This window comes from Oryzias latipes, chromosome 15 (genome assembly GCF_002234675.1).
Source record: "Oryzias latipes chromosome 15, ASM223467v1".
NCBI lineage: Eukaryota > Metazoa > Chordata > Actinopteri > Beloniformes > Adrianichthyidae > Oryzias > Oryzias latipes.
Window position 1 is genome coordinate 8,959,418 of NC_019873.2, and position 25,585 is coordinate 8,985,002.

General features: G+C 39.5%; 1 protein-coding gene across 3 annotated transcripts in view; it reads right to left on the reverse strand.

The window, feature by feature from the left end:
• LOC101169097 (stromal membrane-associated protein 1) overlaps window positions 1-21,060 on the reverse strand; it is a 104,027-nt gene extending 82,967 nt beyond the window's left edge. For 2 of the 3 annotated variants that reach the window (XM_020701497.2, XM_011472791.3), the window contains exons 1-3: window positions 20,717-21,060; window positions 7,016-7,149; window positions 3,944-4,029 (exon numbers count right to left, since the gene is read on the reverse strand). In XM_020701497.2, coding sequence (XP_020557156.1) covers window positions 3,944-4,029; window positions 7,016-7,149; window positions 20,717-20,834 — 338 coding nt within the window. In that variant the 5' untranslated portion in view covers window positions 20,835-21,060. The remainder of the gene's footprint in view (window positions 1-3,943; window positions 4,030-7,015; window positions 7,150-20,716) is intronic. The other variant, XM_020701498.2, reaches the window with a different exon arrangement.
• Window positions 21,061-25,585: the final 4,525 nt, after the last annotated feature.

Consider the following 25,585-nt stretch of genomic DNA (forward strand, 5'->3'; position numbering starts at 1 on the left):
TTTGCATCTAGCAGGTGTGTTGATAATATTTGAGTGTGTGTGAACAGGCCCCGCCCTTTTTGTACTACATTTGAACTGTACCGTAACGATAAACAACCAGTAAACCTGTCTGCTCTATGCTGCTTCATGGTCTTACCCCCCCTCTCACTATCACCCCTCCCCCCCCCTATGACATCCCTCCCTCTTCTTCCCTTCTTTCCTTTTCCGTCCGGTCCAACACCAAAGATTTTCAATCATGGTTGAAATGAATAAAGTTTGGCCTCAATTACAAAAGGGGTTTATTCAGTCATACCTTTGGTTTGTCTGAAGATTAATAACCCCTCTTGTTAAAGTAAAATATGTCCAACACAAGAGGCCCTCAGCTCTCATCTGCCTGCCTAGCTGTTGGACAGGACAAGTTAAAAAAAAACAAAAAAACATAGATTTACATAGATAGATATAGCCTGACAATGCTTTTGTGACTGGCTAATGAACTTGACCAACCTGACTAAATACTGCTTTTGAATAATAAAACATAAACGGATTAGGGTAACAACAAAAATGACATTAGAGTCAGCAAGTCAGACGAAGGAGTGACTACCGGTATACGCTTCTTAGATGTCAACAACACCTTCCAAAAATGCCTGTAACAATAATGTATGAAAAGCACAAATGAGGGGAATGGGCATTGATGTGTTTTATGCTGCAGAGGAGCGTTTTGCACAAACAGGAGTATTATTCTACATGGACAAAAATTTGACACCATATTTAGCTTTAGTAGGAACAGAGCGACTGCTCGTTACATGTGTCAAAAGATAAAGGTTCCCAACCTTTTTATTACCACGTACAGGTTTATCGTCAGACAACAATTATACGAACTGGTCTGTAAAAGGCAAAAGTCGAGGTTTATTTGTTGTAAGCTTCCCTTTTAGACTTTATGTTGGAACCGTTAAAATATGATGCAGATTTTCCCTTAAACATCAAAATAAAGGCTAACAACAGGGCGCCAACTTCAACCTCATTCGACTTTTAAGGTGTGACGTGTAACGTTACAACCATAATAAAACTGGAAATTGCTTAATATAACAAAAGTTGTGCATGGAACTTTATTAAAAGCGTATGTGTAACATTAGCAAGTCATTCTCTGCATATTATGCAAAGTGGGCTTGGTACGTTGGAACAACTGTCTCAGTGAAATCATTATTATAGGGAAAAAATGGTTTTGACTGAAATAAGCAGATTTCTTTTTCTTCGAAGTTGAAGAATCTTCTGTTTCTTCAATCGCTCCTTTTCTACCCAAAAAAAGGAGCGTTTATTTTTGTATCAACTTTGCTTAGCTTGAGGTTTTTAATTTAGCTGTTGCAGCAGCTGCTTTAAGAAAGCAGCAAATGAATTTAAGACACATGTCCTTGGAGAACGACTTGACCTGCGTCAAGAGTTAGGAGGAAAGACTCTGTGAGGTCTGTGAGCTGCAAGTGGTGGAGGATGAATTTCATTTTTTGTTTTATTGTCCTTTGTATGAAAAAAAGAGACTTTGTAAGTATGACGTCATAGAAAAGAAATGTCCTAATTTGTTTTGGTTATCTGAAGACAAAATTTTACGTTGGCATTTTTGAAAATGAAATCTTTTGTTTGGCAAATTTTGTGTCAAAGGCATGGACAATAAGAATGGACACTTTGTATTCTGTTAGACTCTGATTAGGGGGGTTATTGGATTTTTTTTGTGATGGGGATGTATCTCTATGTATTGTGTATTTTGTTTTTCAGTGTCATATAAGCCCGTGTGGGCTGGGCACATTAGTGCATGACACTTAACTAAATCAAATCAATCAATCAATCAAATCAATCAATCATAGATTGATGTGGAGAAAAAATTTGGTAGTTTTCCAAAATTAAATTTTCTTCAATTAAACCAAACAGACATAATGTAAGTTACTGTATGCTATTTGTATACTATTTGTTTTCTCTTCAGCCTAGTAAAGAGCGACCCACAGATTGGTACTGGTCAATGGCCTGAGGGGTTGGGGACCACTGGTCTAGAGGAAGACCAGTGGAAGAAGTTCATAGATGTAGAGAAAGAGGACATAGGGATGGCTGGTGTGAGTGAGGAGCATGCAGAGGAGGGTGAGGGAAGCAGATGATTCACCATGATCAATAAAGGGAGCAGCTAAAAGCTGAAGCAGATATAACTCTAGATGGATTGAGCACTCCAACCACTTCATTGCTGCAAGCCACATTTACCCCTTTATTTTTACAACAGTTGTTTTTAGGGTTTGTTTTGTAGGCTACACATGTACACTTCTACTCTTGTAGCTCATGAAGTGCTTATTTGTTTCTCACACACTTAATGAATGCATTAGGGGATTATGGGTAGAATGCCCAACCCTAGCCTTTTAAGTGACAACTATTATTCTGTCTAAGCAATCCATGAATCCGTCTTAGAAAGTATAAAATGTTAGAAGCCACAGTAAACACAAGGGTACAAACACAAGGGTTCAGAAAGCAGAAGGGAAAAATGTGTCCAGGCGTCATGGGACATTCCTTCGCATCCTAGGATTGTAACTGCACAACATAAATGGAAAAGCTTTTAGTGTCTTCTCAAAATAGTCTGAGGGTGGAGAAACTGTAATCATAACAAGGAAAAAAACTGGTTCCATCAAAAAGTTCAGAAACAGAGACGTCTAGAGGTTGCAAAAACTGTCAGTCTGCTGCGTGTGTGGATACATGCGCGTGTGTGTGGATTTTTGTGTGACAATCCAGATGTTTATGCCTTTTGAAATTCCAAGTTACTGTTGGAAGAAATCCCTACCAGGCTAACAGAACCAATCTTTTTCAACAAAACCCAGAAAAATGAAATGAACAAGACTCCAGTGCTTTTCTACTCACATTTCTATCTGTTTGAAAGGACAAAAAAATGTAGGTACAATGATAAAAACAGCAGAGGAAGAATTGCAGTTTTTGTAAGCAGGTACCGGTACTGTCATTGTAGATACATTAGTATGAAAAAATAACTGCACCATCAACCAAAAGCCAAGAACTCTGCAAATTCACTGGACTTTTTGGTTCCAACTTGAGTTTGTTTGTATAGACTATCTGGTTCCTTTAGTGTAAAGCCCACTTGAATATTGCTGTGGTCAGTGTCAATTAACACAGACAATTCGAAGAGAACCAAAGAAATAAAGTGGCATAAGCACTGACTGTAAATGAGAACTGGACCAAGTGAGTGTGTCGTCACCTAAAGAAAACAACTTACTTCTGGCTCCAACACAATAAAGTCAATTCATTCAATTTTTCACGATTTGGACGCCACCATGTTGGATCCACACATTGTCAGTAAGCAGTACTTAGTTTGAGGCGGTCTGAGTCACTGTTTCATGGCAACCACTCTTGTCAATCAGGAGTGAGCTTCTTGGAAGTCCAGACCCCTACCACTTAAAGAGAGGCTTCAGGAGAATTTGTCATTTCTAATGTTGGACGTGGGGCCTGCAGGGACCAAATACTATTCTTAAGGTATCTGATTGATCAGTTTATAACTTGAATAACTTGCACTACAGAAAACATATAGTGAAAAAGAAATTAGGATTAGCATGTTAATAGAAAGGTGGTAGAGCAAGAATGGTTGTTGTGGCAAATAGAATGAGTCTATGGGATTTTGGCTTCTTGAAACCAATGGGTACTTCCTGTTTAGAATATGAGTGGGGAGGACCACTCAGTCCAGTTCTCACATACACTAAATGGACATAAGCGTCCATTATTTTTAGTTAGAATTTTTAAAAAAGTCCACAACATAAATATAATAATTAAATTTCAGTGTACGATGAAGCTACTCTATAATCAGACGACTAGCAGGATGAGCAGTTTATTTCCCTGTTGAGATGTCAGATATTGAGTTCTTCATCTTTGTAGGTCCATTTGATAAATTAAAAAATAAAAAATAGAAAAATAAGCAGCAAGAGAAGGATACTGGTCCGTCTGAGGTCGTCTGAAGTTCTCTGGAAGGTGGGCTTCATACAGATGTTTGGCTCTGGTGTTGCCCATATCCACCATACTCTGCAGAAAGATAGGGTATAGGAAAAAATGCAAAATATAAGAGAGACAGTAAAGAATTTAAAAAAAAATGAACTAAAAAGGAAATTCAAAATTGAGATGAATTATTGTTTTGAAGAAGGTATTTGTAAAAATAGTTTTAAGGAAATCACTTGACACACAGTGGGATTGCATCCAAATTATAAGTAATTTTGTACACTGTTCAAGTCTGACGCACACTCATCAAATGCGTTAAAACTAAATTGAGAGGAAGGTGATGGATGGGGGGATGACAGGGGAAGTGAGGGAGATGGATGCAGAATAATCAGCCATCCAGAATGAATTAGTCATTGAAAACGGTGATTAAGATTCAGACTGAACCTCCTTCTGCTCACACGCCACTGATAGATGACCACTGTCGGGTAAAGACACACACGCTCATACCCTTCCACTTCAGCACACATGCATCTAGCAGCCACATTTTTTAGCAGCTGGATGGCGGCATCAATTATTCAGATTCAGGTGCAAGTCTGACAGATGCTCACACATGATTTAGTGTATCGAACACGATCAATGTGCCATGCCAGTGACAAACAAAGCCCGGCTACACAGAAGCTAATTATAGTTATGCCTCATAACATTCCAGCCATGTCCATGTTTACACATCTTAATGAGCATGAACAGGTACACCAGCAAAGCTGCACCGCCTGGTAAAGACTGACTAGCAGACACATTAAAATGTGTTTTCCAGATTTTTCAACTTTTTATGACGTATCCTTATCCTAGTACTAGACATCCTAGGAAACATGTTGGTGTGGCACATTTGTTGTGTTTCTCATGTTTGAGTGAAAAACTTGAAAAAGAAAAAGGAACAAGAAATAAATTATGTAAGATTGATAGCCTACCCCCCCCCACCCCCCGGTTGCATTTTCGCTTTATTTTTGTTAAAGTTTCATGCCAAGTTTCATGGTAAACAAAGCTACTGAATAAACCCTCTGCATTTTGGTTTACACTTAAACTCATACTTAGATGTGGATGAGTTGTTTATTTCATGAGTTTTGTTATTTTATTTTGGAGTAATCATTCTACTTGTGTCTTCTTTTAACAAACAAATGCGTCAAACTTACATTATCCTTAAAATATTCTTCTTGATGCTCTCACCACACGCAAAACAATGGTATGTTCCATTTTCATGACACCCCCTGCAATCCTCTTAAGATGCAGCTCCTTGTGTCTTTGGCTACGTTCACAGCGCAGGCAGAAACGACCCAATTCCGATTTTTTTGCCCCTATGCGACCTTCATCTGATCTTTTCATGACAGTCTGAACGACACAGATCCGATCTTTTCAAATGTGACCCAGGCCACTTGGGTATGTGCTCCTGAATCTGATACGTATCCGATCTTTTCAAATGCGACCTCTATCTGAATGGCCAGGCCACATGAATCCGACCCGTACGTTATTGACACGCTACAAACGTCATCATTCTGCGTTAATTCATATTTGGGGTGACAGCTCTATTCAGGCCAAACTCTAGGGCTTTTATCGCAACCGGGCGGTTTTTGAAAATATTTCCAGCAAAATGGCCGAGCGTGGTGTTAAACCTTCCCCGCAATGACTTTTTTTCTTTTCCAACCGTGGTCAGAAGCGCAGGGGACCGAAGCCCGATCGTCCTTCGGGGTTCACTTCCCTGTTCGAACCCTCAGATTCTCCAGAGCAGGTTAATAAAGAGTCAATAGTAGTTGTTCTGGGGGGAACCTTCTTTTATTATCGTTCTCCTTCCTCCCTAACACACAACATGAATGTGCACTCACTGCCGCCCTCATTCCCTACCTCGCTGCACGCGCTCTCTCCTGTCTCTTACACACAACCACCCACCCACGCACACGCGGCCCCAGCACATACACATCCCCATTCCACAACAGTGGGTACACACGATCCTGGCTCCAATGCCTTCTTACAATGAGAAGATTGTTATTGTGCTGGCTCCTTTGTGAAAATAAATTTTATTATGCAAAAAGAGCCCCGCTGTTGACAACACCGTTGTTGACATCCATTGTTAACGTTAGCTACTTCCGCAAACAAGTGACGTCGTTCACCGTTGAGTACTCTTCTGCGCATGCGGGTCACTTCTGGGTCATTTCACGGTCACCCAGGAGATCACAAAAATTCGTATTTAATTGAAAATGTGAATGGCCTTGCAAAAAAATCTGATTTTTTCAAAAAAATCGGAATTGAGCATTAAGCCCTGCAGTGTGAACGTAGCTTATGACCCCCATGGGCCAGAACAACCCAAAAACCCGCAGAACCTGTTTGGGTCAACCCCCGTACCAGTGCACGTGACTAAGAAATAAGCACTGCTCGTAAATAGGGGGAGGGTAGAGCAAGAGACTAATAAGTGGATGAATTGCAAAGACTGCAGTTGTACAGTTGCTGCTTTCGATCTGTTTCAGTGAAGAAGGAGCTGAGCTAAAGACAAAATTTAGTGATCAGCCTGTTCTGACCGTCACCCATTGTTGTAAGCTTTGGGTCTAAAAGGATCAGGTCTTGGATACAAGCAGCTGAAATGAATTTACTTTGCAGGGTGGCTGAAAGCCACCTTAGAAAACAGAGGGAAGAGCTCTGTCCCTGTGAGGAGCTCAACCTAGACCCGCTGCTTCTACACATCAAGAGGAGCCAGTTGAGGCGGCTTGGGATCTTTTTAGATGCCTCCTGGACCCCTACTTCAGGAGATATTCTGGACATGTCTTACTAGGAGGAGACCCTGAAGAAGACCTCAGTTGGCTGGAGAGCTTATGTCTATTATCTGGCAGATGGACAGATGGATGGATTGACATTTTATAAGTGAGGATGATCATGTCCAATAACTTATGCTTGAATGTAAATAATTTGAATCCCCACAAACAGAAGATTTCTGGTGGTTGCTAAGAATACATTATGCAAACCTGCAATTGCAGCCCAAAGTACAAGTCTGTACCTGATGATCGATAGCTGTGTTTGAGCATCCTACCTGGATCTGCTCAGGTGTCCACTGATCCAGATTGACAGATTTGACTCTGGATATGTGGACTCCCAGGTTCCGGTGGATCCCAGCGCAGCGGATACACATGAACACGCCCAAGTTCCATGATGCCCACCGAGGACCTTAAAAATAATAAGAAACAAGAAAATATTTTCATTTTATTTTGAAACTTCCTGCTGATTTATAAGGATTCATCCCAGATACAGTACAGAACAGCATTTAGAGTTTCTCGGTTTCATTTTAAAAGAGATAGAACAAGTCATCATCTATAGTAAAACACTTTGTCTCTCAGAAAAACACTTAACTAGGTAAGACAAATTAGGTAAAACAATAAAATAAACATTATTTATTAGTATATATATATATATATATATATATATATATATATATATATATATATATATATATATATATATATATATATATATATATATATATAAATTCAAAATACTGAGAACATTCGATAAATAATTGTGGGAATTCATGCAAATGTCTCTGGACACCTCAGAACCTTTCTAATGAACAACATTTCTCTGTTTATCTTTAGCCATTGTGGACTACGCCCGATTGTGCTGGGAAAGCTCATGAAGTTTGAGATACAAAACTGCAAGATAATCTGAATAAATAAATAGTATTTACTCATAATTACAATGACCAAATGTCGCACAAACGTGAAATAAAACAAATACAGCAGTTAAGCTAAAACAACCCTAGAAATCAAACGTTCCATAGTCACACAAGGAACGACATTTGGTTTTTGTCCACTGTTTGTAACAATTTTCATAAATCGCCATTCTTTATAAAGTTCTCATTTTCTCAGAACAAAGGGATGTAGATTTAAAACTTTTTACTAATTAGCTTTGTCTAAATAATTGAAGTCCACTTGTTTCAGTGAATTCAACTTTTATGTTTGTCCTTTGTTAAAATGTGTAGTTTTTCTGTGAGCCAGTCTCACATTTGGTTAAACAAAAATGAAGGTTGTGTTTGAATCAGCCCTGAGGCACCAGGTAAGCGTTCAATAACATGAAAATCAAACTCTGGGAACACTACCCGCCATGGTGATCAGCTGTGAATCGTGGTCATCGCTGAGAACAACAAAGCCTCAGCCTTCCATGAGTAGTTTGAACCAGCATTCCTCTGGTCTGTCCAGAAGGATTTGATGGTTTGGCCCATTAAAAGCCGTATCAGATCAAGCAGCAGGAGAACTGTTGTTTTTCCTGAGGCGATTTTCAGATCAGCATCGTTTAGAACTTTTATCAAAGCGGAGATGTTATCTTAAGCTAGATTCAGGTTTACTTTAAAAGCTATGTGCATTTAAACACTATTTCAGCAGAATCAAACTAATTTTGTTCAATCATTTCTCACCAGAGGAAATAAGAAATAATAGAGGGTGGTGTGAAAAAATAAATTAAAGAATAATACAAGCTGCTTTTATTAAAACAGGACTTGAAGGGATTTAAAGTAGAAATAAGGAAAAATGGAAAAAAGCTTTTAAAAAAAAAACAGGTTACAAAAAATTCAAATGTTTGCTGACATGAAGTTCAAGCAGCCCAATTTTTTTTTACCATTTTGGTGAATAAAAAGTTAACATTTAAAGTATGTTTTCAGCAGTTATAAGTGCTTCTACTGAAAAGAATACTTAAATGGGATGAAATGTTCACTACAGGCTTGTCCTGGAAATATCTCATCCCAAAAGTCCAATGAGCTTTTAGTTAGATGGTCGAGCAAACAAAAATATTTTAAATTTGTTCAAGTTGTACTTTTAATGGGAAATGAGAATATCTGTTCTTGAAAAATGTGTGTTAAATCTTTCTTGACAAGCTAGACAGGTAGCGGGGTTATCAGGTACAGACCCCAGTTGGTTCAGATCTTACCTCAAGGGAAGTTGTTATATCCCATTTCCATTGATGATCATAAATCTAAATCACACGCCCTCAGGGATATACAGTATACTTGGACCTCTCCTGTTCACCTTTTAAATCGCCTTCTGGATTAGATTTTGCACACTAATCATGTTTCATATCACAGTTTTGCAGATGATACTTCACTGTCAGACTCTTTGCGTTTCTGTACAGCAGACAAACAGAAGTCCTTACTCTGGCGATCAGTTAAGGAATTGATTTCAATTAAGTAGCTGCTGCTTGTTTCAAAAATAGCAAGTACATGTTCACTCATAATTTTTTTTTTTTTCTGTGTAGCCAGTGCTTTATTCTTGTCTGAACGGACCCAGAAGAAGAGTTAGGATTAGGTTAATAAGTGCCAACAACATTTAGGTTTGGATTCATTTAAAATCCATCCGAGCAAAGCCGCAATGTGCGTCTTGGCGACACGTAAATATGTGAGAATAACATCAGCCTTTGTTTTGTCTGGACACGATAGTTCCACACAAATTCACATGACTGTTTACATGGTTTCTCAGGACCGTGTGGAGCGGCATTTCAAAAGCAGCCTCCGCCAGCTCACACACCGTCCCAAAGCCGCTCCTCTGCTTGGAGACACGGTTCTCCTGAGTCCAGCAGCTCGCTCTCGCAAACCAGCCGGACGGACTGCGGTCCGAAGCCTCCTCCGTAGCGCACACGATAACAATGCTCCCTCCCCTGCCCAGAAACACGAAGCTACGAGTCCGGCTGCTCTGCTCAGAGATATGGTTCGCTCTTGCGGAGCAGCCGGCCAGTCCTGTTTGCGCTCCAAAGCCTCCTCTGGAGCGCCACACCGTCTTTGAACAGCGGAGAATTTGATCCGAATAAGTCTGATCAGGGCAAGTACGCCGAACGGTGTGTTTACATGATGCATTTTCATTCTGACCAGGCGTTTATTCCGTTTGCTTTTGTCCATGTAACCGCAGCTAATGAAACAAGCTATGCTCAAAATGGACCTAAACTTTATGTTCTCTAAAGTCCACATTTTAAACTTTGTCATTTTTGGCACCTATGTTTTGAAAAGCTGGACCACCTGCACTCCCGTCATTGCTTTTCTGTTGACTTTATTTTCCTATGTTGATGTTTAACTCGTTTTAATGTTGTTCCAATGCTGCCATTGGTGTAAATGAATAACTATGAATTACAACTGTATATGATAAATGCTCTTTAAGTGATTCTGCTGTGATTTGCCTTATGAAACTGCAAAAATATGTTTCCTAATAGTGCAAATAAAAAACTAAGCTTAAAATGCTACATGTTCTAAACATGACATTTGACACTCTGCATTGTGTGTCTGTGTACATTTCTATATAAAAAGGAGCACAAAATGTACTAGATAAGTCTCCCCTCAGAGATCAAAGATGGCACAAAATATGAGCAAAACCATTTTAATGGGCTGGCGGCTGCAGCCCATCAGCGTGATGTATGCTGTAACCCGTCAAAAACACAAATCCCACTATCTGTCAATATCAGTCACCTGAGGGATTTAAACAGGCTTTAGGAAAAAACAGAGCAAAGGCTCCGCTTCTATAAGTCCAGGCTGCATTCAGCATACAAGGCAATGGATTTCTGGTCTCAGTTAAAAGCATCAGTGTGTTAATGCAGTAGCACTAATGCGATGGATGCCCTAAAGATGAATCATGGATGATTTAAGCCTAAATCAAGCAGCTCAACAATTGTAATCTGGGTTTTGCTGGATATTTATCAGTATCTGTTGGACTTTACTTTGGTCTGTCCTCAAATGATCTTTTATGAAAACACATTTGTAAGTGTGTTTTGGGTAATATAAAGCCAAATCGAATAGCTAATTTCTCCAAGTATGACATCATTGCTCGTTTCTAAAAGAAATTGTTAGTTATAAAGAAAAAGTTATAACTTTAACCTTTTCCATGTGATTTTTAACATGTAAGATGATAAACACTAGTAGTTATGAACATGTAAAGATGAATGCTTATAAAAAAAACTAATATGAACGGTGTCATTAGGATAAAGAACAAGCAAATATTTATGTGATTTTGACAAAGCAGTTATGAAGTGATGCATTAGAAAACACTGGTAGGAGTTAGTGCAGAAAATCCAAGCATGCACAAAGAGAACATGCCAACTCCACACAAAGACCCAGCTGGGGTTTGAACCATAGTCTTCTCATTGTGAATTTTGGGTGCTAACCACCACTCCACTGTGCAGCCCAGAAATAGGTCTGACTTTTAATAATTCCATTTATTCCAGTTCACTCAAGATTTGTTTGTTTAAATTTGGGAGGAGGCTGAAGACTCAATTGGGACAAAAACCAGGTCAAGACTTGACAAAACAAACACCAGGCTGAGTTTGATCAAGGAGCTGGCGGTGATAGTTTGAGGCTGAGATGTTCCAGTGAGGATTAGAGTCAAAAGCAGAATTTAACATTTGCGAGTAGAAATCGAATAAGTTTTAGTTTTTGGTCATTGGGGGAAACTGAAGCACTCAGATAAAATACACAAACAAGAATATGAGGCAGAAGTTGACCAATACGAAAGAGAAGATTGATGTTTTGTTTTTCTTTTTTTCCGTTTTTTAACTGTTTCTCTTCTTTATATAGTTTTGATTTTTAATTTTCTTCGCTTTTTTTGTTTTGTTTTTACATTTCCTTTCTTCTCTTTTTATACTTTGTCTTTTTTCCCTTAATTTTGGATCCATTTTTATGGAATTTTAGAAAAGCAGTTCCTAATGATGACTGTAAGGTGAAGTAAAAGTTACAATAAGACAAATAATGTACACTCAAAATCAAGCAGTGTTCATATATTGATTTTTTATTCCCCTACAGCTCATTTGGCTCCTCCAAGTCTGAATAAGGGCCAACTATTCTACTTTAAGCCTACTCAAAACTGTACCATTCTACAGTTTTTGAGCCAACCACTAAAGCCCAGAGCTTTTGTTAGCCAACTAAAATGTATTCCGGTAAGCAACAAGTGATGCAGCTCCACCAAAGACCACTAGAACAATCGCCCAATGACAATCATGCTAACAAAAATTAAGATTTCATATCACGAAAATGCTAGCGTTTCCTCATTCATTTAGGGAGTTACGTTCTAAAAATAATCCACAATAGGTGAAATCCGTGAAGTAGGATTACAGATGTGTTTTTTGGATTGTTTTTTTAAGGCAGCAAAACCTCTCGCTCCAAAGTTTAGACTTTTCTCAGACAGACACGAACACTTTCACATTTTCACTCTTGTTTGAACTCTTAAAATTCACACCTTTGTACATAAATAGGTACAGTATTACAGAATGAAAACAAGTATCTGATCACGATGGAAGATTTATGTAAATTTAGCGATTGATTGACAAGATCAACAGCCAATCAGCGCAGAACACAGTGAACTGTTACAAAAAATTAAAATGCATGCAAAATTTCACAGAAAAAACCTGCAAAACAGTGAGACCACAAAACATGGACAACAATATAGTGAGGGAACACTATAAAGTCTAATTCTCTTCCCTTTTCAATGTTTATTTTTAAACCAAAGCATGTCTGGAAATGGAGCTCTTTGTGTCCTACATGTTACCATGAAAAGGGCTGTGTAAATAAAGTTGATTGATTGAAAAGAGATCAAAGTCTCAGAAGGGGGGGGGGGGGGTTTAGAGACCTTCTCCAGAAACACTCAGCAGGGGTTTTGCTGTCATTTATAAATCAATACATGTAGACTCTAATATCAGCTTTCCAGCAATGAACCTCAAAGTAAACATGCCTCCAGGAAAGCATCTGCACAACCTATGTTCTCATCCGGGTTCCTGTTCCAAGGTAAAGATGATGGGTGGCTATCCAGTTTAAAGAAGAAATGTGTCAAAAAATTGGCAAGTTTTGAAAAATAAATACAGAAATTTGGGTAAAACGATAATTAAGAAGAACTACTTGTTCCACCTCCCTAAAGATAGCTACAACCTGTGCCGCTGCAAATTTTCTCCTTAAAAGATTGTCAAAAAAGACAGGAAATAGCCTTCATAAAGTTCCTTATATTCACCAGTTATCCAGATTCCATGGGATCTAAATGTTATCCCTTAACCTTTGTGGAATCAAAAAAACGCACGATATCATGTAAGATTTCATGTAATCCATGGACACCAGTGAAGATCACAAGTCATTGAAGAAAAAAGGTTCAGCGCACTGTCTAGTGCAGGGGTCATCAACCTTTTTGAGACTGAGGGCCATTTCATGGGCATTAAGTGGTATGAAGGGTGCCACAGGACCTGTTTGCTAAAAACCTCCTAGCCCCCCCCCCACACACACACACACATTTGCGTGCCCTATTTTTATTGTCATTGTCATTTATTTGATTGTCATTGACAGACGTGCCGTGATTGTTTGTTCAACATTTGCTTCAATTAAAAAAAAAAAGAAAAATTTTTTTGGGTGCATTCCATGCGGGCGCCACAAGGGGTGCACAGGGTTGGTGACCCCTGGTCTAGTGGGTCTAGATGACCCAACTCCCAATGGTACAGTGCCTAGGATAGCACAAGGGTTACACATCTTCCCCAGCCTAAAACAGACTAAATCATAAAGAATAAAAGAATTTTATTTTATATTTAAAGTTTGTTTAATGGACTCTAGCTTTATCATACACAGAAATTTCTATTTTTACTCCCATCCATCTTCAGAACCTGCTGGATCCCTTTCGGAGTCGTGGCGTTGCCGGAGCCTATCCAGCTACTTTTGGGCGACCTGACCTGAACAGGTCACCAGTATTTTACACAACCTCACACCTTGGGACAACTTGGAGTCACTAGTTAACCCAGGTGGTGGAATGGAGGAGTGAGACTGAGGTGCCATGCGCTGTGTGGCCCTGCGTGGAGCAATTGTGGTGCTCAGAACCTGAAATAAAGACCGAACCTCCTCACCTTGGCTCCTCTGCATCCTTTCTCGGCGGGACCCCGCCACACCATGAAGCATGTTTTTGGATAGTGGGAGGAAACTGGAGTGCCCAGAGAAAGCCCCAGCATGCATGTAAACGCTACACAGGAAGATCCCAGCTGGGATTCAAACCAGGGCCTTCTTACTGTAAGGCGAGAGCGCTAACCACTGCACCACCGTGCATCGCCACATTTTTTGTCTCTAAAAGAACATTTAAAATTTTAGAAAAAGAGTACCGCTTTTTTATTTATTGTTCAAAGATTTATAAATTCTTTCAGAGGATGATTTAGGAGTTTTTCATTAGTTGATCAATTTTCTTAATAGTGAATGAAAATCAGATTAAACTGTAATTAAATGTGAAGCTGAAAGGGATCAGTTCAGGATTGTGGCAGTTACATCCCAGACCCATTTCCGCTGAGAGAAACTAGATGAACGAATGGTCGGGTACAGACCGATTCTGGTCTGTGGATAATCTTTACAATCGTCTCTCTAACATTAAGACGCTATTGTTGTTTCTAAATAACATGAAACAGATGAACGTGCAGGGAAAAGGGGATGCAGGAGGGAAAGCTAAAAAAAAATCTGAAAGAGGACGTTTATGAGCAGGACCACCGATTTGGTCACGCCTAAAAATCCTCAACCTTATAGCTCTCCAAGCTGAAACCTGTTTTGCCATTTCACACCACCTCAGACAAGCCTATTTAGGTCTGTACCACTTCACACACCCCCACACACCCTCCACTCTTTGTTACTGTAGAGCTCAGGTTCAGTACGACCTTGAATGAGCCTCCTGCACATGAGGCTGCGGTGCTGCTTTACTCCCCCCTACTGTTTGGTGACAGGTATAACACCTTTTACTCATATCCATCTGTTTGCACTGTTACTGCATTTAAATGCCAGCAAAACTTATGTTGGCTTCTGACATGTAAAATAAAGTCCTGCTCGTTAAAGTACAGTTTTTGATTAAAGACCCACTCCGATCATCTTTTGATCCATTTACCTTGCTGCATTGTGTTTCCCTTTAATACCCCATCTGTATTTTTCAGTTCACATGTACCAGGCTTATGGTGTGGTTTGCCAGATAAAGATCAAGTGAAAATATTTTGGGGCTGATGAACAACTTTAGATACATCAAATTGTGCATGTTGTGACATTTAAATGAGCCGGCAGCATCCCAATCGTTGGCTTTCTCTTCCTAAACAGCTCAAACCACAGCAGATCGTGTCATGGACAAACGAAACAAAATGTGCGTCTCCATTCTGAGCCCAAAGGACAGAAAGACTAAGGAAACACTGAAGCTCTGTGCTGCCCCCTGCTGGTCTATTGTGAAAAAAACAGGACCTGTTGGAATGTCGTAAACAGAGCTGCCCAACATGTAGTACAAATTCTATTTATAGTATCGTTGAAGTTATAATAATTTCATGGTAAATACTTACTTCAATAGTCCTGATTTTATGTTCTGCTAATAAAAGATAATTGACATTTACGGTCCTTTTATCTGTGTTCTTTTTGCAATAGCTATGCTTTAAAGGTTTGACTAAAGAGTGATGGTGGTCATTGAAATATACCAGAAATTTGTGCAACAATATTTACAACAAAAAGAGGGAAAATATACAACCTTTTTCCAAAACAAAACAAAAAGAAAGACATCACTGAGCATGTTTAGGGTTGGAGATGTGCCAGAACAAGTTTAATATCTAAGTGTTGGTGACAAACTTGTGATCATATTTGTAGGGGACATTGACCCTTATGCTATAGCACAAGGATTAAGGGACAAGTCCTTTCTTGTCAAGTCCTATAGCACAATGATTAAAAGAACATATATATTGGAATTTTTGTAGGGATTTGCAATTCCATCACCTGACTCAGAAGAATCTGGAGTTCGGAATGATCTAAACTTCAGAGCTGTTGCAGGACCATTAAACTACGTTATAATGTTCTAGTGATCAGTCAGGAATCTAGATTAGCAGACTGTCCACCTAACTTGGACAGTTCGGATGTTTGTATGTGAATCAGTCCTGTCTTTGCCCTTTTTAAATTGTCAGTTTGCAATTAAATAAAGGTGTAAGTTAGAAGCAGCCACGCAGATGATCGGACATACCACACTAAGAATACACTGTTTTTAGCAGCTTTTCTGAATTCATGATGACTTTTTCAAAACAGTGACAAACAGATCAGGAATCAGCAAGTAGATGAAGATTATGAAAAAGAAAAAAAAATTGACACAATAAGATTTTTAAATGAACCCAAATACATAAAAATGAGAAGAAATTATAGCAGTTATTAAAACTCTAAAAAAAAAAAAGATCCAATTGATTTATTGCATGCTGGCAGATACAGTGGTAATAAAAACGTTTAGAATTTCCAATGTTTTCACGATGCTTATTGATTATTATTCAGTTTACCGCCCTGTTTTACTCTGAAATGAAAGGACAGGGTAAAAACACATCCTTGAATTAGCTTAGAAACCATAAATCTTTTTCTCGTTGCTTAGCCCCGCCCTCATAATTCTTGGCCAATGAGTGACGAGAGCTTTAGTCACATGGTTTTGTTAACAAGCTTTGGTCAAGAACAGGAAAGTGCGCTTAATGGTAGTCTGAATATAGACAAAAAAGGAAATGTTCAGGACTGGATCTGGACCAAATTAAGCGGACTCAGTCCAGACCAATCCACCCTTACAGACCCACTCTGATCAAAATGCTGCCAAATGTTCTTGAGGCATTTTTACAAGATGGAGGACATATATAAAGAAAAGTGATCATAAAATTGCCTTTCTGAGTATTTATTCAAATCGCTGTATATTAGGAGCAGATGAAAAAATTTGTTTAAAATAGAGCTTATTTGAGAGTTACAAAATACGCTGGGTGGACCACAAGCTCCCTGCTCCGCTTCATTCTGATCCACTTGCAGACAAACAGACCCATGTACGTCTTTGTTTTCCTCGTCTGGGGTGAAATCTGGATCAAAACTGAACGGCTGGATAGCTCCGATATTCCTCGCCAATTTTGTTGCATTGCTAATGTTGGGGGGTTGTGAGGGGCTGTAAGATAGCAGGAAAGCGTGTAAACAGAGAGCACTCAGCAACAAGGGCTCCACATCTAGAGTCCTGCCCACAACTTAGAGGCAAGTTTCTAATGAACTCCTGCGGTTCTGCAAAAACTATGTCCTAGAAGAGTGTTTTTCAACCTTTTTTGAGCCAAGGCACACTTTGACCAGGACAAAAATCCTGCGGCACACCAGCATCCAAAATTTTTTAAAAAGGAGAAACTCCTAATCTGTATTGATCTACAGCCCCTCCGGAATCTCTCATGCATTTTTGTGATAATTGTGGCAGAAAAAGCTGGAAGCCACAGCTGTTTTTTCTAAAAGATTTAATAAAAGTTTAGTTAAAAGATTTAAAAAATGTCTGATGTGTGTTCGTTGTGGTTTCAAGTTGTTTAACAAGGACGACTCATTGTGCGCTGAGACGCTGTCACTTTAACCCAATGCCTCATGGGAGATGTAGTGCAAACAGCCGCAGAACGTAGAAAGACTGGCGTCTCTGAGTTTCATTGTTTTGTTCACTTGTTCCATGAACTGATACCTGAGTCTGTGGAAAGCTACACCGCTAAAGGCGAGTTTTGGCTGGTGTTTTTGTTGGAACTGAGCGACTTTATGAGCAGAATTGGAACAAGGAAGTGAAGACTTTAACCACTTCTGGTTGGTCAGACTGATGAAGTATGATTAAGCCTCCAAGAATGATTGGTGAAGACAGTTGAAGTGGCGGGACTTTTCCAAAAACAGAGCTGAAGCTGCAGCTAAATCTCGGTACCGTCATTCTTATCAAAATGTCTGTAATAGAATCAAATAAACACAAAGAAAAAAGTATTTTACGATCTTTTTATCAGGGCCTGTTTGGATGAACAAAGATCTGATTTCCTGGAGATGGAAAATGTTTTTTTACATCAGTTAATGAGGGCAATTTCCCACGGCACACACTGGTTGAAAAACACTGTTCTAGAAAATGACACAGGCTTTTCAGATTTTGGATAAAAAACAGCACAATCCTAATGAAAAGACTACTAGGAACACTTTTACAATACCAAAAGATGATCAGAGTGGGACTATAAGGTGGCCTTTGTCAAACACAATGACATTGGCAGAAGTTTTGCACAAGTATATGCTAGATGATGTACACTTGCATAGTGCTTCTCTACCTTCCTTGAAGGCCAAAAGAGCTTCCCATTCACACACTGATGGCACCTCCATGGCCCAACACTGGCGACAACGTGTAACCACCAGAGCCACTGCGGGGTTTAGTGTCTTGCCCAATGACTCTACGACACATGTATGGGCAGTGCAGAAACTGAACCTGCAATCTTCCGATCAGAGTTCGATCGCTCTACCGCTGTACCACAGCCGCACAAATGTGGCACCACATGCAAACAACTGTGAGTTTGAGGTCACATTCTGATAGTGATTCTACGTTGCTGTTTTTTGTTAAGCCAGCACATCCGAAGCAGATCACCACTATGTGCTGAGAAGAGCATGTGCAATGCCCGCCCTGAGTCCTCACACTGACATTTAGCTGAGCAGCGGGCGTGTGAGGCGTCAGGAAGCATCTGAAGCTGCTGACGGTTGCAGCAAAATGACCTGTAATCAAGGAGGACCTCCTGCACATGCACTCAGATGCAGAATGTGGGGCAGTGTGTCGACAGCAGACAGGAGTATGGCTGTAATTACAGCTGGAGGGGTAAGGTGAGTCACTCACTGCAGCCGGCACGCCACGCCCAGAAACACAGTACACCCGGGAACACAGCGAGAACATGGCTTTGACACGTAAAACAGAGGCCTGCCAACAAACCATTCAGGCAAAGAGCTCAATTTTCCTGTTGCCTTTTGGCTGCTCCCTTTAGAGATGGCCACAGTAAATCCATTTAATCCCACATCACTCTCTCACACCAACCATCCTCAAGTCCTCCTTCACTTCATCTTTGGTCTTCCTCCAGTCTTCTGTCCTTGTAGCTCCGACCTCAGCATCTTCTTACCAACATCATCTCTGTTCCTAAATCATCTCCATCTGCTTCCCTGCATTTATCTCCAAAAAATCTACCATGATCTGTTCCTCTGATGGATCCATCGTCATCACTCCCAAAGAGAACCTCCTTATCCTCTTCATCTCTGCTATCTTCAGATCTGCCTCCTGTCTCTTTCTCAGTCTCTAAACCAACAACACGGCTGCTCTCACCACGGTCTTCTACACCTTTCTTTTCCTTCCTGCTGACACTCTTTTATCAAACATGACACCTGAAACCTTCCTCTACCTCGTCACACACCTGTTCACCTCTTTTTTTACAGTTATACAGTCATAATTATACTATCTAAAATCCATGTCTATGGTGCACAGTTCAGTGTGGTGATATGTGAATGAAAAAAAATGAACATCTGTTAGATTCCCTTCCAAACCATGAAAATCAGTCTATGGAATTAAGACCCTGAGACACAAACAAACTGTCTTCACTATTTAAAACATAGGGTCAAACAAGACCTTGTGGTTTATTTTTTGAGCATTCAAGAACTTCATCTCCTCACAAATAACAAAAAAAAGATAAGAAAAAACAGCAGAGAAAGTTGAGAGTAAATATGTTATAATAAATGATGCCAGAAAAATATCTGATTTAAACTTGTAGAATATTTCAGGCATTTAATTCCAGTCTGAGCCTGATTTAGCTTTAACACAATTTTCCATCAATTATTGAAAAACTATGATGTATTGATATTATTGATATAGTTTTCCATCGCAAGTTATTTTGTACTTGTTAAGTTCCATTAAATAATAAAAATTTAACATTCATATTAAAATGTATTGTACAGTATGGTTGACAAAGAAATATTTACGACCAAATAAATTACAATGATTAGTGCTATGCTTTGTTTTTGTTTTCTTACTTCTGAATACACCGTATGTGTTTTAAAAGAAATAAAGTTTAAAAAATATGTTTTTTTAATTATTTAAAATAAATAGTGAGATTTAATATGAAAAAGAAATCCTGAACTATTGCAGATCTCATCTCCAAAAGTTTGTTTGTTGAGATACAAAATGTAGAAATGAAGGAAAGCAAAGACTTTCGACAATTTTCAGGAAAATCTTGTCATATCAAATTCGCCGCTGTCTATACCAAACACCAACGTTTTCCGCTCATAAATAAACCAGTCAAGGACATGATACCGATCCTACAGAACAGCCTCAAACACAGCGCATGACCGGAACTACAACGGGCAAGCCTACAAAATAAAAGAAATCACAGTGTTGCAACTTGCACAAACAGAGGCAAATTACTGAACTGAAAAGCTAAACAAAAATGTTAGGAACAATTGCCACAAGTAAAGTGTACATAAATATGAAAACACTTTTTACATCTTTATTTAACCACGTAAGTCAATTGAGTACCAATTCCCATTTAAGACAACAAATAACTCTTTGCTGGGGTGCTATAAATAACACGTTATCATTTAAATTAGCACAAAATAATCTTCAATGCAAATTTCCATGGGATCTTTTGTAATCATTTTCTCCCCTGACGTGTTAAAAAGTACTATCTTTGAGATCCACTGTGATGCTCTTGGGGGTTTTATTTTGAAAAACCTTGCGACGTTTTCCGTTGTGGTTTTTAGCTTGATAAACGCTTCGGTCAATGTATCAATTTAAACTTAATTTTATCTAGTCAACATAAACACTTTTTACCCATTTGACGGTTTCAATTCTAACTTTAATCTTAAAAACAAACAAGAGTGTTTCTCTCTCTAACTCCCATCATCACCAGGTTGTCTGTTAGCTGAGCTGTTATCTCATCGTCTCGGTACATCTATCTGCTGAACTGGATATCGAACCGTCGGACTCACCTTTGGCCTCGCAGTCAGCACAGTACTTGTTGTCTTCCTCCTTCAGCAGTTTCGACAGAATGGTCTGATGCTCCTCGTTGAGTTTCTGCGCCTTTTCCCTCTCCGAGCGCGTCGTCATGTCGCTTCTCTCCCCCGTCCGGGTGTCCAACCGTCGTTTGGAGGGGCTTCACTCACCGGCGCGCGCTCCGCTTCTCTTAACGCACGAGCGAAATGTCCGTGTGTCCGCGGGACACACTCATTCCTGTAGCCCGAAGTGTGCTAGCAGCAGGTCATATGGATGCGAGGCATCATCATCTCTGCTGCGTTCATGACTGTGGGAATTTTCATCGCCGCCCACCTTTTCATGGCTGAATATCTTCGTAACTCCGCCCTCTTCTGGGCAAATCGGTTGGACATTCAAACTAATGTAGATACAAGGGTTATCAAGTACGTGCTGATCACTTACTGTTAAAATATTCAATTTAATCCAATTCAGGTAAATTCAATTTTATTTATATATCCCAATATTACAATACAGTCGTCTCAACTGGCTTCATACCAGTAATTGTACAAAACATAAAATCAGTCATAAAATAAAATTGCTGATTATCTTGGTGGTAGATGCACTAAGTTAAACTGAACTCCCCTGCCCTCAGACCCTTCTCATTATACTCAGTGAATGTGGCATTCATATCATACACAACATATTTTTTGTATTTCTGTATAATTTCTGGAATTCAATACAATTTAACCTGCAAAAGACGTCTCCACTCGTCATAATAGTACCACCACCATTTCCACTTCGGGGACTCAACTGTCCACTGTCAACTGTAAAATGTGCTCCTTATATTACGTCTAGACGCTGCTTCAAACTTAAACTGAAAAACGTTTCCATCTGCATCAGGACATCATCTTCATCAAAGACTGCCAAAACCCACTCGTCTACTTACTGTTTCTTAGCACTGTTGTCACTTTAAACTGTCACTTTTTCCTCTTTTGCACTGACCTATTTAGATAGCTATTGTTATTATTATTATTATTAATAAGCTGCTTGCTCTGTGTGTTGAGAGGAAAGAAATTTCATCTGTGCTGTATATCATGTGTATGTACTACATTTGACAAATAAAGCTGACTTTGACTTTGGTTGTGGCCAGACCAACGTCATTTTGCATCTCCAATGCTCTGCCCGAATGACAGAGCTTCAGATGCTTCCTGAGTTACCAAAGCGTAACGTGTGAAATCTCTTTTACGTCATGTGAGTGGCAAAGCTATGGCGTTTCATGGCTGCCATTACTGAACGAGCGCAAAGAAAACTGAGCGAGTGTATTCGGGAACCTTACAACTGCGCAAGCGCAATTTTAACCCAGCGACCCCCGCATTTTACAACTGATTGGCCGAAATTTGCATGTCAGAGGCAGCGGGGCGGGACTTTGATTTTTTTAGAGGCTTTAATAGAAAAATAGCAGCAGCTGTAATGTGGATTAAAACATTAACAAATTCAGTGATTTTCACATGAGAAAAACTAAAACTTACAGCACAGAAAAACCCGCTGCACTGGTTATGGCTTTAATCCACGTTACATCAGCCATTTTTTTTCTATTAAAGCCTTTAACACAAACAAGTCGAACAAGTTTGACACAAGAGCTGAAATTTTTAACTGTGATAGTCTAAGAGCCACACCACACACTTACCTGCCAGACACACAAACACGCAATTAAAGCCATATCATTTCCAAAAACACACTCCTTTCGTTACAATTCAACAGCACTGGATTAAAGGGCGCAGTTTCAGTTATGCATATTTTTTTCTGTATTTAACGTTAACACATACCGGTAAAACATTTATGCTAGTGTGTGTTTTAAAAAACTGAGTTGGTTGTGATTTATTTTTCATTTTTGCAGTCATCAATCATAATAATAATGCATTGGATTTATCTGCGCTCTTCCAGACGCTCAAAGCGCTTCCATTGTGTCCATTATTCATTGACTCCTCTTTCATACTTGGTGATGGTAAACTACTGTTGTAGTCCTGTCCTGGCGCAGACTGACAGAGGTGTGGCTGCCAGTCACCAGGACAGTCATGCACATTCATGCTTGTAGGCAGTAGCGTTAAGGGCCTTGCCCAAGGGCCCTAACTGAGATGTCAATTGTTCGCCTTTGTTATGGTCATTTCCCTGGTAATTGCCCCATTACCATTTTTAATTCCTCTCTGGGAATTGAACCCTGGATTCCTGGATGGTAGCCCTTCACCTTACCAACCCAGCCGCTAATCAACATCCAAAAATCTATCAAAGTCCTCATCTTCTGTATCTAAAATGAACAGCTGGGCTAAAATTCTATCAAACACGCCAGGTTCCCTTTCATCATCATCAGAGTCCGTCTGTATCATCACCAAACCTGCACCGTTGTACTGTTGGGGTGGGGGTGTCTTCTTTCACGTCCTCACTTCCCTCCTTACTGTTCTGTGCTGTCCTCTCCTACGTCCTCTTAACCGAAGTCACACAACACCTTAGGGGAGGGGTGGGCAATTCCAGGCCTCGAGGGCCGGTGTGTCTGCATGATTTCCAGATAGTCTTGCCCTACTCATGGCTGATTACCTGGTTCAGGTGTGTCCAGCCAATAATCTTGCCCTACTCATGGCTGATTACCTGCTTCAGGTGTGTCCAGCCAATCAGAACATGCCAGAGCAGGGTATGCTGGAAAACATGCAGGACTGCGGCCCTCAGTGCCCACCTCTGCCTTAGGGCCACACCATAGGGTGCTCCGTACATTTTAGAGAACATTTCTGACTTTTAAGTGTGCCTTATGGTCATGAAAGTACGCTATATAGAAAATATGATAAGAGGCAGAGAGTCACATGCTTATTGGCCGAGAGCCCCGAAAAGAAAGCCCCGCCCCGTTGCCTCGTGTATAAAACATCAACCAACAACCAATGACCAAGGTAAGAAAGTGGAGTGGGTTTTTTTCTGCCGTAAATTTTGTTTTTGTGAAAATCACTGAATTTGTTAACGTTTTGATCTACATCTTATAAAATCCCACCACTGACTCGCCGGATTTGACATGCAAATTTCGGCCAATCAGATCTACCAAAAAGGTTACCGCCCCCAAGTGACAAACACACCCCCTAAATACTGCGCCCAAAACCAGTGAGGGCGTAGGATCGCTGCTCAGTAATGCAATGCAGGGTCGCTGGGTTAAAATTGCACTTGCGGCGTTGTAAGGTTCGCTTACTCACTTTCTGAATATACTAGCTCAGTTTTCTTTGCGCTCGTTCAATTCATGGCAGCCATGAAACGCCACGCAAAGCATAATGAAATTATAAACACAATCAAAAAGTTTGCACAGATTTTTTTCTCAGAATGGTCACAAAGTTTGCAGATGTAACACAATCACATTGTTTGATGCAAACAAAAGAGCAGCTAAATTCTTCAGTTCCAAAAAAAGGGGAATTTGAGCATCTAAATGCAGTGTTGTCATATTAACTGAAAAATTGTTTGTTCTTTTAAGAGAATTTGTAGTTTTTACTACAACGGAGTTTTAGTGCCAGTTTACAAAAAAATATATATATATTTTTTTTTAATTACGACTTTTAAATCATAAATTTACGAGAAAGAAAGTCACAACTGTTAAATTACGAGATTTTAAGTCGTAAATTTACGAAAAAAAATCATAGATTAACGAGGAAAAATCCCCAAAGTTTTCCGTTTATCTGAGCCTAGCTTGAAGATGAAATATGTGGAGCCTTTTTGTGAAGCTTTATTTTTGGATGGGTTTGAAAAACAAAGAGATTCTGAACCTTTTGGCGACTCAAAATCATATTATTATCAGTGTAGCCGTCTTTCCAGGGTTCAGTGTCGGTAAAGTGAAGTCTCATATGTGAAATAAGCAGCTCAGAGACAAATTTGGGTGTAGAGGACCGCTGCAGCCTTTATTCTCCTTTTCATCCACATACCCTGAAGTTCATTTGTCACCTTACGACATAAACCTGTCATCCGATCACCAATGCGGAAGTAAACAGTGTTGCATACGCCCCCTCCTCCAGATGAAACCTCCGTTTCAACATAAAACAATAAAGAGGAATGAAAATAGTCAGTTATATTAGCATTAGAACGTTGAAAATGCCAAAAAGTGCTCCTCCTCGGACGGAAGCGTCACACAAACGTAGAGATCTTGTCTTTGGTGGAGGAAGGACGGAGGAAAGTGGACATCTGCAGGGTTACGGGGAACTTCATCAACGGGCTGCAGAGATCCTGCAAGCCACCCATCAATGAATAAAACCTTAATAAATCGTAAATCAAACAAATGAGCTTCCAAACATTTGGAACGTTATCAATTAACATTCAGCTCACCTGTTCAATTGAGTTTAGTCGGTCTGCTCTGCTGCTGTGCGGCGTTCATTTTGAAAACTGCCCAATGTCTTATGTTAATCATTGATTGGAATTGATTGATTGACCAATCAATTGATTCATTATTAATTGATTTATTGATTAGTCAAGTATCACTTAAAAAATATGCTGTTATTTTTGTACGTGTCAGAATAAGAGTCCATGAAAGGTGTGCAGAGGTGCCTCATAATACAATATTGCGAGGCTAATGCTGGAAAACCCGGCTGCAAGTTCAGCATTTAATTTAGACTCAAAACAATTTTTTTGAAATTACTATAATCTGAGTTTTTTTGCACCCCTAAGGAAAAAACATTTAAATCAAGGATGAGTTACCAAATCGTTAAACACAAATGCATGCGCTTAAATAAACAGACCCCTATATATTAAGAGATGGGTGGATGGATCCACCTTACTAATGAAAGTCTGTCAGTAAGGTAGATAAAAAGGCTCTTTCAACTTGCCACTCTTTTGTTTATTGTAACTTAATTATAAAGACTGTAAATCAT